General features: G+C 32.1%; 2 protein-coding genes across 2 annotated transcripts in view; both read left to right on the plus strand.

Moving 5' to 3' along the window:
- ATPsyndelta (ATP synthase, delta subunit) overlaps nt 1–18,785 on the plus strand; it is a 212,332-nt gene that overhangs the window by 106,787 nt on the left and 86,760 nt on the right. The gene's annotated exons all lie outside the window — the stretch shown is intronic.
- Nucleotides 795–14,739, plus strand: LOC137932865 (uncharacterized). Its single transcript, XM_068776550.1, has 7 exons — nt 795–852; nt 3,736–3,944; nt 7,962–8,097; nt 12,318–12,451; nt 12,832–13,033; nt 14,187–14,384; nt 14,597–14,739. Exons 1-7 carry the CDS (start codon nt 795–797, stop codon nt 14,737–14,739), a joined length of 1,080 nt encoding a protein of 359 aa, XP_068632651.1.

The following is an 18,785-nucleotide window of genomic DNA, read 5'->3' on the forward strand; positions in this document are numbered from 1 at the left end:
AAATCGTCAATTATTTATCATCATAAGTTTCTACTTGCGATAGTTATTAAGCTATCACCGGTTCAGATTGCGGATCTGCTGAGAAGAACAAGCCAGAAACTCAACAGTTGCAAATTTAACAATTTTTTTTTTGTATACAATAAAATATCAATCATGTACATGAAAACAACTAAGTTCCACACGTTTTAATAAAATTGAAAATATCTTGAATTAGATTTACTTAATTTTATACGTTTAATTTTAAGTACGTAAGATACTATAAGCCATTTCAACGTCCTTTAACTGCCTTACTTCTTCAAGTGTTAAGACAGCCAACCTGAATTTGCCTGTGAGTGTTGAGAGATGAGGTTTCTACTGGAGCTTTTTATCTAAAGCAATGCCTAAGAAAACTGTTGAATCAGTCAGTTTTAACACTTCGTTTTTAATAAGTATGCTATAATTGTAACTTTTTACATTAGAAAGTGTAAACACAATGTATTTATACCAAACCCCATATGTTTAAAAGAATACTGTCATAAATTCAACTAAAACTTAAGTAATAGAAGTATTTGAATTTTTTGACTGTTTAATAAAATATGTTCACAACATGTATCACTTGTACCTTCCGCAAATTACAATGCCGCCGAAACTCGTGTATCGCTCAAAGCGTTAAGTCGACGCGAATGGTTTATGACACGCAACAGTGATGAGAAAATTTCCTCTAATGCGTCCATTTCACATGATTGCACATAACGTTCCAGTATTTCTATAGTACCATTTGAACATTGTAGTTATTCAGCTGGTATCATTGATCAATGTACACGGATTATATGGGAAAAGATTCTTTCCCACCATTACTGGGTGAAGCTTACTGTAATAAGAAGATTTCCTTAGAGTAATAAGACAAAAAGGATAACGTTTTATTTTAAAGTTATCAAGATTTTTTTAATAGATGATAATAAAACGATCCATTCATCCATTCATTCATTGTGATGTTCTTTCTATTAAAGCAATATTAACCGATTGTTATCAAAAACAAGCTAAACAGAATATTTCTGACAAAAATGAATCAAACTCACTTTCTGCAAATATGTTTGCCTGAACTAACAATGCAATCAAAATATTATTGACACCCAGCGCATACACGCTTTATTAGGTTTAACTTCATAAATATTATGTATTCAATTCTAACTCATGATTTTGATGAGTAATTAAAAATACACAGTGAATTAAAAAAAAAACGTTTAAGAAACCTCGAAGTCTCGTTTGATTTTGGATTGACTAAGTACATGGTAAACATCGTTAATATCAACAAATATAGAAAATATGTTTCTTGTTTCACATTTCAGAGATAACTACATTTTAAAATAAACAAACAACATGCCAAAATCAAATATGAATAATAAAACCTTATTATTAATTTTATGCGGGATTAAAGAAAATTAAAAACGCATGCATAGCACTAATGAATTTATATTCTTTAGTAATTTATTCTATATTACGTGTTTATAAATGGGCACAGTGGAAAATTATTCCACGAATTCTTAGTTGGGAAGTGGGTACAGGCTTGTACGAAGTCAATCAAAAAGCAATAAAATTAAAATATAGTACTACATGTAATAATAGTTACAAAAGGAAAAGATTCTTATAAACATATATAAAAACTTTGTGTTTAACGTGATAATAGTATCTGTTAATATACTCCACACCTAAACGAAAATTTTGGGTCAATAGAAACAAATAAAATTATTCCAGTAAGTAATACAACCAGCGGCTTTTGCCGGTTGGCAGTTAATATAACTAAATTTATAATAATATTGGAAACATTTTTGGTTCATTTGAGGAAGTTGACAGTAATAATTAGAAATAAAAATGTGGAAATATTTTTCTATTTAGTTATATCTACACGGAAACGAATTTTTATTAAATAATACTTTGTATGCCTGTAACCAGGTGGACCGAGGACATAGCCAAGGTCGTGAAAGTCGCTGGATACGGGTACCGTAAGACCAGTAATCGTGGCGATCTTTGTAGGAAAACTATGCCTTGCAATGAAGGTCTATCGGCTGACATGATGATTATGCCTGCATAGGTTTTTCTTCCATAGTATGTGAGGCGATACTGCAAGTTATTTATCAAGTTTTTTGTATTATGTTGCGAGATGTTGATTCATTCTTCCACTGGTGCATATTTTTTGTTTTCAAAATATATATAGGTCGGAGTATCGATTTCTTACTCGCTTTCCCAAGCGTATTCAATTGGATTCAAGTCTGGGCTTTTCTGGAACCAATTCAAGCGAACGCAGACTTTCTCAATATTCTGGTTTACAATTTGTGCTGCATATACTGGAAGTTATCACGAAATTTCACTTGTACATTAAGTATATATAAATCGATATTCCTGAGTTTCTTCTACATATCACTACAATTGAGATAGTTAAAGATATGTGATAGAATAGCAGTGAGTGATAGAGGTACCCTAATATATATCAGTTTTCTATCAGCACTGACTCCGAACAAACTCTAATTTGAGATTTTACGCAAGTGATCTAAAATTTATTACTAAAACTTTAAAAATAAGTATGATAAAGCAATTTTATTATTTTCGTCATTAGCATTACCTAACTTCCCTGTACTATGTTTTTGGTCATAATTTCAGCTTGTGGCTTGGAAGCTAATATTATCCATATATACAAATAACTCTACAACATCAGTGATTTTGTCCTCCCTGTAACCAATATGTTAACCATGATAACTTATCAAGACTATACTTTAACAAAAGGAAACTAAAAATTTAAAAGCAACAAAGAATCCCGGCTCGGACGACACTCACTCGGAGATGGTATACATTTCCTCAAATTAATAAAAAAATAACAATACCAGTAATTTAAAAAAAAATATGCTATAAAAGAAAAATATAATACATTCTAAGTAAGAAAAGGACCAATATTTAGCCACGTCCGCACATGCAGTGGCAGTCGTGCAATGAAATGCACCGCCCGCATTTGCGGAAGTGGCTAAATATTGGTCCTTTTCTTACTTAGGATGGACTTCCGCGAGGTAACGCCTGATTCCATTAAATATATAATACATTCGTCATTTCCTCCTGTCAGCCACAGTCGTCATCTTTCAAAAATCCCCCTAGTCAACGCCGGATTACAAGAATTCTGTATTCTGTACTCTATCTAATTGAATCTTGTTAATTCTAGATCTAGATATTTATGCTCATGTTCATAGACATATGTTCATAAACATATGGCATATTCCTTATAGAATATACTCATTTTATGGGCGCGTTTGACAAAATTAGCCGCAGATAATAAATAAAAAAAATGATGCCTTACATGGCTCCTTGTTAAACTAGTAAATCTTTATTAGCAATTTTTGTTTAAAAATACACACATTGACTCTTAACGAGATCAACATTAATACATATTTAGTAGAAACTAAACGTCTTCGATAATTAAATAATATGTTCTTTTAGGTAATCCTCAGTTTTATATTAAATTTGATACTGAAATAACGTCTGTTCAGTGAAAAATATTATAACTTATGCTGACAGACCGTCTGTATAATCTCTGAAGAATAACTAGGTACTATCGGTACGCATGTACAGTACTGATGCTTTATAATCTACGTTTATTAAGAATTATTTATGGACAAAATAGTCCACAGAACAATAATGATTAGCTCGGAATCAATTACCTTTGAAAAATTTAACCTCTAAGTAATATATTAAAAGTATGTTCTTTTTCAGCTCGCGGACATACGGAAGTGCGAGTGGAATTGCAAATGGAGCGATGGGCGGCTCGTGGCGGCTCTGTGCGTCTGCGGTGTCTACACGATGTCCCACCACATCTTCTCGACAAAGTTGTCTTCTTACGTCAAGGCACCAAGATTTTTCAATATATCAGAGACAGGAAACCACCTTACAGAAACTTTACAACGCCCGGGGCAGTACTTAATGTAAGTACTTATGAGATTTACTAACACTTTTCTATATATAAAGAGATTATTTTTTCTCTTAGACAATCAATTCTTTGTCACTGCACATTATATAACATGTTGTCAAATATCTCCCTTCCGCTTTTTTGCTCTTTATTCAATGCTTTATAAAAAGTGTTACAGTGATCGGATTTAGTTCAAATATGCGCCGTTTTGTTCGATAATCTGTTTCCATCTAGACGGCAACTTCATAATACCTCCCTCGTAGAAGCCCCCCTCCTTATTTGCGAAGAACTCGGACAGCCGTTTTCACAAACCTCTTTTGAGTTCAACTTTACACCACCAAGGGCGTTCGCCATGGACAGGAACAGGTGGTAATCACTTGGCGCTATGTCCGGGCTATATGGTGGATGTGATAAAACCTCCCATCCAAGCTCCCGTAGCTTCTGACGAGTCATCAACGAAGTGTGTGGTCTGGCGTTGTCCTGGTGGAACACTACACCCTTCCTGTTGGCCAATTCTGGACGCTTCTGGTCGATCGCCTGCTTCAAGCGGTCCAGTTGTTCGCAGTAGATCGTAGAATTAAGCGTCTGGCCATATGGGAGCAGCTCATAGTGGATGATTCCCTTCCAATCCCACCAAACACACAGCAAAACCTTCCTGGCCGTCAATCCCGGCTTGGCCACTGTTTGGGACGATTCACCGGCCTTCGACCACGACCGTTTTCGCTTGATATTGTCGTATGTGATCCATTTTTTGTCGCCAGTCACCAGAGTTCGTTCCGTTTCAGCAGCATATCGCAGGCGTTGATTCGGTCCAGAAGGTTTTTTTGCGTCAAATCATGCGGCACCCAAACATCAAGCTTTTTTTGTATCCAGCCTTCTGCAGATGGTTTAAAATGGTTTGGTGACTAACTCCCATCTCCTGGGCGATGTCACGAGATGCCACATGCCGGTCTAACTCGATGTAGTCCATGATTTGATCGGTATTTGTCGTCACAGGTCTTCCGCCGGCTGGCTTATCCATGGTGTCGTTTTCGCCGGCTCTGAATCGTCGAAACCATTCCTCCGCGGTTCGAAGTGATAGAGTACCATCCCCCAAAACACCATTAATCTCACGGAACGTTTCTTTAACGGATTTGCCTTTAACGAAGGGAAACTTTAAAATAGCACGAATTTCGGCGTTAGTAAATTCCATGTTTACACGTCTATAACTGTTGAACGCAATATCCAAACTAATCATGCATAGCGTCGTTTTGTAGGTTATGTCAAGACCTTTCAAATTATGTATAGTATTGCCAGATACGAGCTCTGTAGCGCTTTGTACATAGCCGCGAAATTCAAAAGACAAAAAGGCGGAAGGGAGATATTTGACAACCTTTTAATATAAATGGTACGCAGGAAATCAGGATTATATTAAGAATCAGGTTATACAAAATATAGAGCATTGTCATTTATTTTCTCAAAATTGCGAGCAATTTATAATTACCATTTAGTATGTAATTACCATTATGTATATAAAACACGAAAAGTTTCGATATGTGATCTTTAAGGACTTTTGTCCCAGTCACAGTCAACAGCAGTCACTTTAGACTTCGGTTGGGTGTTTGTAGGTGTTTAAAAAACTCATGTTACTATAAATAGTAGCAAACTGCTGGTTTAATTAGCGTAAAAGTAGTCGTACTATTCTCAGTGATACTCCGCGTGATAGAGGTCCTTCACAACAATTATTAAAACTAATATAAAAGTTGTGGGCCACATGATAGAGTAGGATTAGCTATTTACGAACCGATAAATTCCAAGAAGTTTGAACATTAGTATGAGATAAATTCAAAATATTTTGCACTGTCATACTGGCGTTATTAAAATTAAATGTTAAACGAATGCTTCATATTTTAACCGATATTCAAAATGACGAACACAGATTACGAAATTTGGATCTATTGTTATAATTATAAAACCGTGAGACAATCTCCATATCAGGAGTTTACAAGAATTAAAAGGAGAAAAAATAAAGGAATAAATAAGTATAAAAAGGACAACCGGAGCGAAAAAGATAATTGCCTTGTTCTTGGGTCGGACAGACAACTATCGTTCTTAACTAACAGTAACAACATAGTTATATAAAATAAACCTATTCGTATTAAAGTAACATCATTCAAACAGCGTCGTTTTTTATATGAGAAAGTTATATTCATTAGAATTTATATTGAATAATCACTATCTACTTTATCTAAGTATCCAAATGTCATCAAAAACGTTTTATGAGTATGCGGTAATTGCAGTAGGAATTTCGTATATTCTCCAAATATATTTACACGCCTTAAAAAGCAACAAACACGGATGCCAAGCGTGTAACAGCCCGGGTGGAGTTAATTTTCCGGGTCAAAGCTACATGTAGAATTACCACGCAATTTACAAAAGAAGACGTTTAGTATAACGTTTAAATAAAATTCATAGACATATAACACTTTAAGCTTATGTTTTATCTAATATATTTTGGAAATTAAGGTTTGAGAAATGTTTAAAAGTATTAATTTTGATTAATGTAATATCGGCGTTACTGTCACCACAACTTAGTTGACTTTTCAGCAACTTTCTGAAAATATCATGTAAATAAAAATCTTTATTTTGATTTACACATAAGTCATCATTAAAACTAGGATAATTACAGATAAACTGAGATAAGCCATAAAACTGCCTACTCAAGATCTCCCTCGAACAGATTTTTTACATGTATTAAGAGAGGAGGACATGAGATTTATCTTCCAGTAACTATAATCTTAACTAAGCTCCACTAATCGCGAGTAACATATTGCGTTTAAGTTAATTCAGAACGGTAGCGAAGCGAAAACAGTTCCCCATCGAGTTTTAAATTAAAGTTATCACTCTACAACCACGCGTATTATTATACAACACAATAATAGAAAGCGTACTGAAATTAATTCAGGTTGCTTCACGTTCCGTTGCATGCACATAGCTCATTTACTGCAGGAGGGTAACAGGTCGACCTCAGTTTCAGGTCACTCAGGGTTAGCGGGGGAACGTAGGTACAAGTTTAATTCGCCACGCGCTAGTCTATATTATTCTCTATCCATTACTTCTAAAAGCCATAAAACTAAATCTAACGTCAGTTTATGAAATGAGAATATACAGGTATTGTTAAACAATTAAATTCCAGTGATGATTTATGAAGTTTTCTAAAAGCTTTTAAATTTCTCTTTATACCTGTATGTAATTGATTTTGAAATTTAACATGACAATAAACTAAGATAGATGAAATTAACAGTAACTATTGATGAACGCCAGATATCGTCCGATATCTTCTCGGACGGCTTCTGACAAACCCTTCCTCGGGTTTTTACTTGCTGCACTTAACGTATTTTATTACATAAATAATATATATAATATACTCTATTGTACAATCGAAGTACCCACTTAAATTTGGTTGAACAAGTTGACTAGCATACGATGACAACAAACAAGTTAAAGATCCTTACATAACTTTAAATTCTGCCCAAATTGTGGAAATATAAAATTGCGGATTCCTCGGCACGTACTGGTAAGATAGCGCTCACGTCTTAAAGCCTTAACTTCCCATCTAAACGTGGTTCCTTGTAAACGCTAATTCGGTTGTTTTTCTCACTTATATACCTCATTTTTTATTTCTTCAATTCGTGCATTACACTTATATGTAACTTTTTACGACCTTATTTATAAGGTAATTTTTATACATTTCATCGCTTCTTATAACTCGTATCTGCTACAATGTTAAATTGCCAGATGAATGTCAATAATTACAATATATATGAAATGGAATCTCAATTGCTATTTATTTTATTATGAGCAGAACTCGTAATAAAATAAATAACAAAAACGTAAATGTTTTAAAACCGAAATTACGTAAAACATTATACTAAAAATATTAGTAAAAATTAATCGATTACTTGTTTAGTATAAGATATTTAATAGTATGCTTTGAAATGAGATATTATCTGATGCTCCTAGATTTTTAAAGTCTTTTTTTCTTTAATTGTAGATTGCTTTAGCAACGGAAAACTCAATCATCCTACAAAACTTGGACTTCGCGGCCAGCGGCAGCTATTCTTGCGAAGTATCTTTGGATACGCCTATTTACACAAAAGAGTCAGGAGTAAAACAACTAACTGTTTTTCGTAAGTATTTTGTACAACAGTAGATCTTTATATATTACCTTGTTAAACCCAATAACATTTACAGATTTTAGATTATTCATATTTAATCGTGTTCGATGAACCGACAACATTGCAAGGCCTTTTATTATGGTGATCTTGATGAAGAGGCTTATTGTGCCTTGTACTGGATGTCTCGATAGACGCCGAAGCTTAAAAAAAGAAGAAAATATTCGTCGATGTCATCCTTAACTGGCATTTGTACTATTATCGATAATTTTGAGAGTTTAAAATAAAAAAAACAAACTAATATCGGTGATCTAGAATCAAAAGATAATTAATGAATAATGACATAAATACATTATTATATGTTTTCTAATTTTCTAATACTATTTAGATTTCTCAAATGTGTGTCTAATCTAGTTATCTAGAAAATAATAATTTCTGCTAGACATTTTTCTAGATCAAATTATACGTCGTAATTTTTACCGTGTGTATTATTAAATTGACAATGATAATTTAATTTTCGAAGAATTATCATTACACGTATTACAGTACCATAACTATCTCTTATTACTTTCTAGAACATTATTGTACCTTATTTCAGTATGTTAGTAAAATGTTTATTGATGTTGCTAATTGTTTGTTATATTTTTTCCTGTCTACTTTTTTATTATTTCATATGCAATAAAAATTATACTATACTTCCGAATTGTATAACATTTATTATTCAACTCCCATCGTAAAAATAAAAATATTTTTAATGAAACGATGCGGTAAAGAGAAAACAATTTTTCTTGATATATTCAAACAAATATAAAATGATTAACGAGTCATAATAAAATTGCATTTCGCAAAACAAACTAATAATTAAATTAAACGGAATGTTCCGCTAACGGCAATTAACCTGCGGGTTTTCGAACTGATTGCCAACTGCAACTCATTAGTACTCGATTGATATTGAATATACAACATTACATCTTTCACAGCGCTAGCGCATAGCAGTAGATTATAGTATTACATAATGATATGTATAACATTCACAAAACCCACAAATAGAAATTTACAAGATCCCAAAAATTCCTCAAGATTTCTTGTCCTTCCTTCTCTTAGTTTTAAATCTAAAATTAAAAATAAAGTCAAATAAATCTTATGTTGGCATTCAAGCGTTTTTAGGTTCGAAATTTGTGGAACTCAGTTTACTGACTCATTTACACAGTTAATATTATGATGTGTATATAACACCTAGTGAAATTTATTTTAAATACAGCAACTATTGAGTTTCTGGGCGGCTCTCCTCAGCAGATTCCCATTCAGACTCAGACTCAGAACATTCCCAGCCGGTAGTAACTTACTGCTTATAATGTTAAAATAATCGACTATTCAAAACTGCGTGTAAATGGCTCCTTGAATAATGATATTTTTTATTTTAATTTATTATTATACTAATACCATAACAATAATGAAAAATCATTACTTCTTTGTATCCGATCATACAGATTGTGTGCAATAACTTTAATATATTATTGTCATTATTGCAGGCCTAAAGAAATATTGCTAAAAATACACAAAACGGCGATCATTTATACATAAAACGCATGCTAACGCAACGCCCATCGCTAATGAACATGGGGCATATTGGACGGGTGGCAGTCTGTTCAACGCGTACCATTTTTCTTTTTTTTATTATTATTATTACTATAGTACTTTTCAATTAATGTGACGCGACTATGCGCAGTCAAAGCAATGGACTTATGGAAGCACAGAGAGACGCAGTTCAACCGCGGGTCCATGGTAAATTGGGCCACTTGCACACGGACACTTCCATATGGAAACATCTAAGAAATGTATATACAAATTTCTCGTCTCAAATAAAAATAGTGTGCCTATTTATTCTTTTTGTAGTTTTTTGTCTACTTGGATTTGTATAATTATTATAATTGTACCGTGTGCAATAAATACATTATTATTATAAAAGTAAATTAATTTGCGGTTTGCTTTTAACCATTTTTTCGGAAAACTCTCCTAAATAACATAAATAAATCCATCTTGGAAATTATGATCCCATATACTTTAACGAAATATGAATAACTCGCTACCTTTCAAACACAATCATTAGCATATAATTTGAATGCACGAAGCGAGCCAGTCGTGATGTGAATCTCAAATGAGCTTTAAATATTTATTTATTGGAATTTCGACTTTACTCCTCGGTATTACAATTTTAATTTAGAGATTTTAAAGACACATCATTGAGAAGTGGCCATAATTGTAAAAAAACAAATACTTTCATTTTCATATTTTAAGATTTCGTACTAACATAATGTATACAAAAATACTGAAATATTTATATTAATTCTTTGAATATCAGTTCCGAAACGTAATACTCAATATGTTCCTCGTTAAACTTTAAAAATATTCATTATTTATTGTATATATTTTACCTCATGTTGTGATATTTTCAAGTCTTTATTATTATTGGACTTTCTAGTTTATAAAAATAATTAAGAAAATAGTTTTAAAAATAAACATAGTAGGTAATTTCCAAGGAAAAATGTCCATGTCCAAATGCATCCAAACCGATGAATTTAAGTAAAGTGCCCACCAGTAAACAAGTTACTCACATGAAAGAATGTAAAGACTGTAAGGCGAGAGACCAAGCGAACCGTTTTAAATGCAATCTCGACTCGTTTACCCGAAAAACTAAAGACACGTTGTTCATACAAATGGAAATATAATTCAATATGCATATTTTGTTTACTTGCACAATATTTCAAAATTTTCCTCATGTCGATCTTTCAACGAAATCCACTTATTTCTCACTTTACCCATAAACTGGATGAAAACTACAGTATACCTTTTACAACTTTATTTAATTCAAAATAATATGCTTTTTTTTGCAATTTAGTTAAAAATGTTTCTTAATACAATCATCAAAAAAAGTCAGTCTCAGTAAATGGCGCGACACAAACTTAATGATTGATGTTAAATTAATTTTATGCTGACCTTCATAGATGATTGTAATGATTTTATGAGTTTTTTGACTATGACTTTTCTGCACAATCTTTCGAATACGCGTTATAATGAAAAGATTCTCAAAAGTACTTACACGACAATATCGAACTGTAATAACTTTCGTTTATTTATGAGATTAAAAATAAAATAATTAGGAGATAAGACCGGGATGAGACGAGTAAAAATCAACTTACTGCGCAATTTCATAATAACGTTTATTAGAAACATTTCGCATGAACTCTATCGATACTTTAACAACACCTAAAATCAGAATCCATTTTTTTTTTTTATAAATTTTAAACCATAACTTGCACTCTTTTAAAGCTTTTACACATAAGACCAATCTCCCTGTATACGAAAACACTATATTATATTCAAACATTCGTACAAACGGTTTTGGAAGTGTATGCAAGTGACAAGATGATTCCGACGGTACTATGACGTTTTCACACTAAGGACGAGATATTTTGTAATAAGCTAGTTCACAGCGCACGTGGATTTGAACTAGGATTTTCCTGTGATTTTACCAAAATATCATCATATATCAACTGAATATAAGTATGTGTGTGATATTACAATAAAAAATAATCTAAATTTTAAAATTCGAAAATGAATCAAACGTAAAATTTTATCATATATTATAAAATCTAAGTAATTTTACTGCAATCTCATTATTTTGTCAACTACTATTAAAATATAGAATTAAATTTATTTATATTGAATTTTATTTCAATAACCTTCGTCAAACTTAATCATTTGTCACGGACAGAAACAGGGATTACGTATCTTTTTGAATTGCAGCTATAAAATATTTTACATATAGTCCGAAAATGTCAATGGAAACCTCAATCACAAAAATTTAGGGAACACAAATCTTAAAATATAGTATTGTCGTGCAAGGTCTTGCTACTAAAGAATTAGATATTTGTGTTTTATTAATTAGTACTAACTAAACGGGAACATCTTTCACATCTAATTTAAGAAAGGCACCTTTTTAAATATTCTTCTCTTACTTCTCTGTTCTATCTACATAGACCAAATATTATTATTATAAAATCTGAACTCCAACAGCCTGGATATAGTGCGACAGTAGAACAAAAATTATAGCATTGCATTCTGAGAAGATGAACAATATTTAAAGCTAATCATTTCTAAAGTACCACAATCTCTGTACATTTATGTCAATTTTGCCTTCGCTTTTAGAAGACTATAGAAACTTTTTTTGGCAGATCCACAGAAGCATCATCCCCGCATAGACTTCCCTGCGCGGTTCATTGGTTTCGGGGAAACGCTACGGGCAAACTGTACCACTGCACCTGCTCTACCGCCGCCGCACATAACGTGGTTCATTAACGGAAGAAAAGTGAGAAAACGAAGTCTAGACAAAATTGTAGCATCTACAGCAAAGCCTAATTTAAAAGAGACATATAATTTGTTCTTAATTGGACTTCGAAACTTGGACTTGAAATTCGTTAAGAAAAATAAATAAAACATATAAATATAAATAATAAGCATTTTTAATCGCTTGTGATCAAAACTGAAAAATTAAAAATAAAGGTTAAGCCCCTAAAACATGACGTTACTCACAATTTAGATCTTCCAGTAATTTCTGAATGATTTATTAAATAACGTAATATAAATTGGAACATTATGGATATTTTTTATTCCTGGGCACACTTCTATTAAATATTAAAATAAATATTCAATGAAAACATTAATCGATTAACTATTTGATGATTACAGATGGATGAATTAGTAGTCCACTCCCACAAGTACCGCGTGCCACTGAATGAAAAAGGTAGCCGAAGAGGACTGCAGAAGCCGTTTGAGTACGAGACTGGGAGTGCCCTACCACCAGTACTAGCTCTAAGCCATGTCTCCCACATCGCTACAAAACCTCCTGGTTGCAGCTTAAAAGAAACCCAGGTGAGAAGAATCTTCAAATGTTTGAATATAATGTACCTTTTTCTTTTATTATTCAATAGGCTCAAAATTATTCAATAGCTTCAAAAGCTAATAACAATTACTGTTAAGCTATTTAAATGTATTAACAACGCAAATGATACCTGTTGCATTATCAATCACTTTATGATTCAAATTCGCACATTACCTTTTAATTTGGTGCATCCAATAATACTAAGGTATATTAAGATAAGGTGTACTTCAAATACAATTAAATTTTGAAGCACAGTGTTAATTCTAAAATTTGATAAACCTTATCCTTACATTATTTTCGCATTTACTAACAGAAATTTATCAGCCCACAGAACTTGTAATGTAGTTAAGTTTTATTTTCAAAAGAACCATTTGAAACACATGGAAATTATTGTTTATTGCTCCATAATAAATTCATAATCATCAGTTATTAATAATGACAGCTCAATATCATTTTTTGTTTTTAGTTCGTTGAAAATCTAATAATCGATGAAATAGTCATCATCGCCATCATCATTGTCATTTCAGTTTAGGATTCCTGGGCATATGGGCTCTCTCGTAAATTTATGATAAAAATAGTTGGATGCAGCTTGCATTCAGTGTCTTACCACATCCATACCAAGGCGGTCGGTACTACGCTGTGCTTACTGGTCCGTGGTCCCTATTCCAGAGCTTAAATCCCAAGCAGCAATCGGTTCTAGAGCTTTTTTACGCGTATAACGGGTATATGCCCATTTTCATTCACGGGAGAAGGTGGAGGCTAATCTATGCATCGGGCCCACCAGAGAATATATCGATATCTCTTGTCATTATAAATTATACGTCAGGTAACTGGTTCTCAAAACCTATATTTAATTTATTTACGAAATATATTTTTATTTGGCCCAATAAAAATCAAACATGGTCGTTATTGTAAAATTTAAATATTTTGTTCACCACTATTATACTCGTATCATTAGAAACCTGATACATAACAGTATAAATAATAATAAAAAATCCGGAAAAAAAAACTACAAGACGATTTTCTGTATTTTCCTTAATTGCTATCTAAGAAATATTGGAACCTTTGAGGTTAGATCTCATAGTTTTCTAACTAGTAAAATAAAAAAAGTGAAAAAGCTATAATTAAATTAAATTATTTGCATTTCAGACTGACTCGGTAGATCTGGATCCAAACTCAATTAGAACAAGCGGTCGCCATAGAAGTCGAAGACCTGGCCGCGGGCGAGATCTGTATGTGTCAGTTTCAGAAATACAACTGTTAGCAACTGGAAGACTAGAAGTTACTTGTGTCAGTACAATTCCAGAGTTTCGAAGCATCGAAGACAAATTTGCAGACGTGAAAAATGACACAGTGATTGGTATGTAAAATAACATTGCAAAATAAAATACCTTTACATAAAATTTGAATTATACGTATTTAGCAAAAATTTAATTACAGTAACTATAAAAAATTCAAATTTCCTCAACAGAATGTTGTCAATCGATTGTTTTATATTTTTTAGTAAATTATATTCATGATTTCTTTCATAAACGTGGTGGAACTTTTTACTTACCTTATTTTTTATTCCAGTGGACTTAATAAAACCATCAACATATTCTCAAGATAACGGAAATATTACAACAGTTGGATCCAACGTTTCCAAAGCAGGCAAATTTTTCTTTTCGTATATTCTATTCGCAGTGCTATTTCTGAACTTAATAAAAATTGTTTGACAACCGTTTAATATCTTAATTTAAAATAATTATTGGGCTGTGATAAGAATATTATAAATTTCAATTAATGATACTACACGGTGTCTAGAAGAAAGTTAATATTTGCGCACAAGTGCTTTAAATGTAAAGAAATAATCATTACAGCATATATAAATTGAGCCGAGTTAATGAGTTAATAAAAAGAACTGCTTTTCATGGACTATTGTGGGATAATGCACAAAACGCCCCTTAAATCTGAATGAGGACTGAATTCCCTAAACCCATGCTGCCGGTTGAAGTAGTTTAGACTTATTATAAAGCAATAAGCTAAGCAAATATAAGCTTTCTTCTCAGACACTCTGCAATGGGTTTTCTTAAAAAGCTTGTTAACAATGTTTTTCCTTTTTTATGTACTAACAAAGACATACCTTTATACATTGTAAAAGAATTGTTCTAAATTATGTACATTATGAAAAAACCAGAATAATGTTCACTATGATTTATTATGTTATCGCTGTGATATTAGATAAAAGCGGGAGACAGATTAAAATTTGTAATAACAGAAACACCAAATATACGAAATAGAATCATGTTCCTCTTGAAAACGTCTTTTAAGTCACTGACGTTTTCCGATATAAAAGGAAAAAGAATGGATAAAAATAAGTTGATATTGGCTAAAAGAAATTCGAATAACCATTGTTGTGCCTAGATTTAATCAAAATCGCCAAACTTAAACATATCAGAGCTGCCTAGATGAAAGTTCTTTAGATAGGGTTATGACATATCTGGAAAATAATAAAATAATTCACTTTGTAGCATAAATGATCCCGTGCATAACGAAAAATACAAGAACATTAACTACACTTCTAAACTCTTTATGACTGGGGATCAAATAATAATTAAGGGTTATAAATGTATTGAAAGATGTAATAGTGCGAATGTCGTATGATGTACTTGAAATTATAAGTATACACTTATTTGTGTATGCATGTATATTCAAATAAAAACAAATGAAGAGACAACGTATAAAATTAATCTTTTTGGTTTGTAAATGTACATATGGAGGTTCGGCAAATATAGACACACTAACAGACTCAAGATCAGGATGCCTTAAATACACTTTAAATACATTTTAAAAAAGTATTCAAATTTCAAATTTAATTTGAATCCTATAGTTTGGTTCGATAACTTCATTAAGCGAATTATCATATCCTTAAGTTTATGTTGGTATACTGGAGAGAATCATTAAAATTTTTTGAACAAAACGCTAAATGTAACAACAATTTGTTTTGGTTGATTTATTGAAAAAAAATTGTTTTTACAATAAAAAGAAGTTGAAACGGGAATTTTTTTTCTGCTTTTAATAAGGAATCTCTATGTGATTTGATTAGGCTTATTAAACGTTCTTGCGAAATATTGTCCATTTTTATTAAATCACTATTTTAAGTGCTGCCACATCGCTGTCACTATTGTGAGCGCAGGATTTCTCACATACACAACTTTTTTAAACTGTTCTAAACATGCTCAATGACATTGAGATCAGAGCTGCGCGATGGGGTATTACGTGAGCTTCTAAAATCTCTGTCATGTAGAATTATGTCTTTAAATCAATTTGACAAACCATGTCCAAGAACAAGTTCCGTTCGCCCAATCATTGAAATGCCACCCCACCTAAAAGGAACATTTAAACGAAAAACTCTTCTGCGGCCTCCTGCATCATTTAAACATCTACATTCCTCAGTGAATAATATGGAGGCGCGTTGCTCTTCAGGCTATTTAAGATGTTTAAAAGCAAATTTTTATCGAGCTTTTCTGTAAGCCGCAGATAGCTTCGAACCATTTCCTGGGTTAAAAAGGGTGAATGCCGCTTCTCTAAGACTCTATATTATTGTCCGTGAACTCACCTTTATTTCACGCACTTCATTCAACTCTGTTTTTATATTTACTGACTTTAGGAAACGACTGCGTAGGAAAATTGAAACAAAAAATCGATTGTGGCGATGGGTAATTGCTCGAGTTCTGCCGGTACTACTTCTCCTTGTGTAAAGACCTGTGTCTACAAACCTTCGATAAATTCTAGAAACCGTAGAAAGGTTTTAATTCAAAATTGTAGCAATCGTTCGTCGATTTAAGGCTTCTCGCACCAATGCCACAATTTAAGCGGCTTGTTCGAACGGACTATCCATATATTTGTTGACAAAATTATGTAGACTAATAATTTGCAACAATAAATAAATCGCAAAAGAGAAAAAAAGAAACAATTTATTTAAAAGTGCTCTGACAACACACGGATTTTATTTTCTTTGCTATAATTTTAACTTTTATTAAAGTTCTATTTTTAATTTAGTTTTTTTTTTAATGATTAATGGACAGTCAACTTTTTCATTTATTTTAATCTAAAAAGTTTGATTAATTCGAACGTAATCCTGAAGATTAGTGCACTTTATTAGTCCTTTATTTAAAATAAATATTTTATATTTAACATAATATGCAAGGGTATGGAGCTAGAATGCGAAAATATCGCAATGAATAAAAGAGTATGAAAGTTATTGCCTTTCTCTTTTTGTTTCACATACCAAGAAACACTGTACTAATGACGTGAGATCACAAAATAAATTTCGAAGTAAATTGTGTGAGTGTCACAACAACTGATAAGGTATCGCATGTAAATAATAGCCATAATTGCCACAGAGGATAGATTGTGGTTCCAATTAAATTTAAAAATTTAATTGGAACCACATTTTTCGTTTGGAAATTTAGTTTATCGACAAAAATAAATTGAGTAACAAAAAGAATTATCCAATCGCAAATTCTGTAATGATTAATTACCGTATTTAAACAATCAAAATTCATTTAACCTCTGCATGTTCAATAACGTATTTAATTTTTTAGCCCTGGTTTGGGGCTTCTTGTTCCCCTATCATATTTAAGAACAGGGACCTCTATATCAATATTTTTTTCTTTTTATTTGCGCTCTCCTCTTGTATCATTCACTATTTTTTATTCCTTCCTTGTTCGTCTTTTGCTCTGTAATATTCTTTCACCAATTTTAATAAATGTTTACATTTTTTAATTCTCTTTTTGAAACTTTAGAATTTAGGTTTATTTTTTTATTTTTGATACAATAAAAAACTTACAATCTATTTCCTTATTTCTGTATCACAATTTTATCACTTTGTTCCTTGCATCATCCTTTCACCCGATCTTGTATTTATGTTTCATTTTTGCGAGCGACCTCCATTATTAGCTTTCCGAAGAATTGGAGAAAAACTCAGCAGCATTCCTCATCAAAGCGATGCTACCGCTGTTTATCTACGCTACGCTGTCACATGGGGGACTCATCTTAAGTTTAAGCCTGTATAAGTATTCCTGGAATCCCCCTTGTCTCGTGAACATCTGGTCGCATTCAACATCGCTTACAACGGATTTCAACGAAGACAATTATATGACTTCTATTATCACTTCAAAAGCCATTTGCTGCCGGGCTCACGAATATCGTTACATTTCGACGCCGAATTGCGTCCTTGCCCGACCATCGATTTAGGAGGAATAAAACGTTGACATGCATTATTAAACAAGCTAATATTTACTAAAAATTGTTATTGTAGTTCCAAAGTTTCAAGTACATTGTACTATAATACGGTCCATCGATAATATAAATTTATAATACTTTTTAAATTTAATTGCATAATATTTAAGGGTAAATGATATTGTATGATTTTAATTAATAATTGTAAGAAATATTGAATGCATGTAGTCTGCATTGTGTGTGAAATTTTTGACAATGTATACTCGGAAAGTTATGATCGTCTCTTGCTTATTTTTATATTACTCATACATTTTTATCAGATTAGTTTCCATATTTATCATTTAAGCACTTTCAAGAAATTGTAATAATTTATTTTAGTTTAAAGAATTAGTTTTTTGGTAAACGACAGTTTAAAAAAGAGTTTAAGATAAACAGCTTAAAACTAAAAAAAGGTTTTTTTCTGCTCTCGTCTCAGCTAATTAATATGCTATGCATATACAAATACACACGAGCCTATTATGGTTATCAATAAAAATCG

This window comes from Battus philenor, unplaced genomic scaffold (genome assembly GCF_028537555.1).
Source record: "Battus philenor isolate CCGP_79_NKW_IND1 unplaced genomic scaffold, ilBatPhil1.0.hap1 SCAF_12, whole genome shotgun sequence".
Classification (NCBI taxonomy): Eukaryota; Metazoa; Arthropoda; class Insecta; order Lepidoptera; family Papilionidae; genus Battus; species Battus philenor.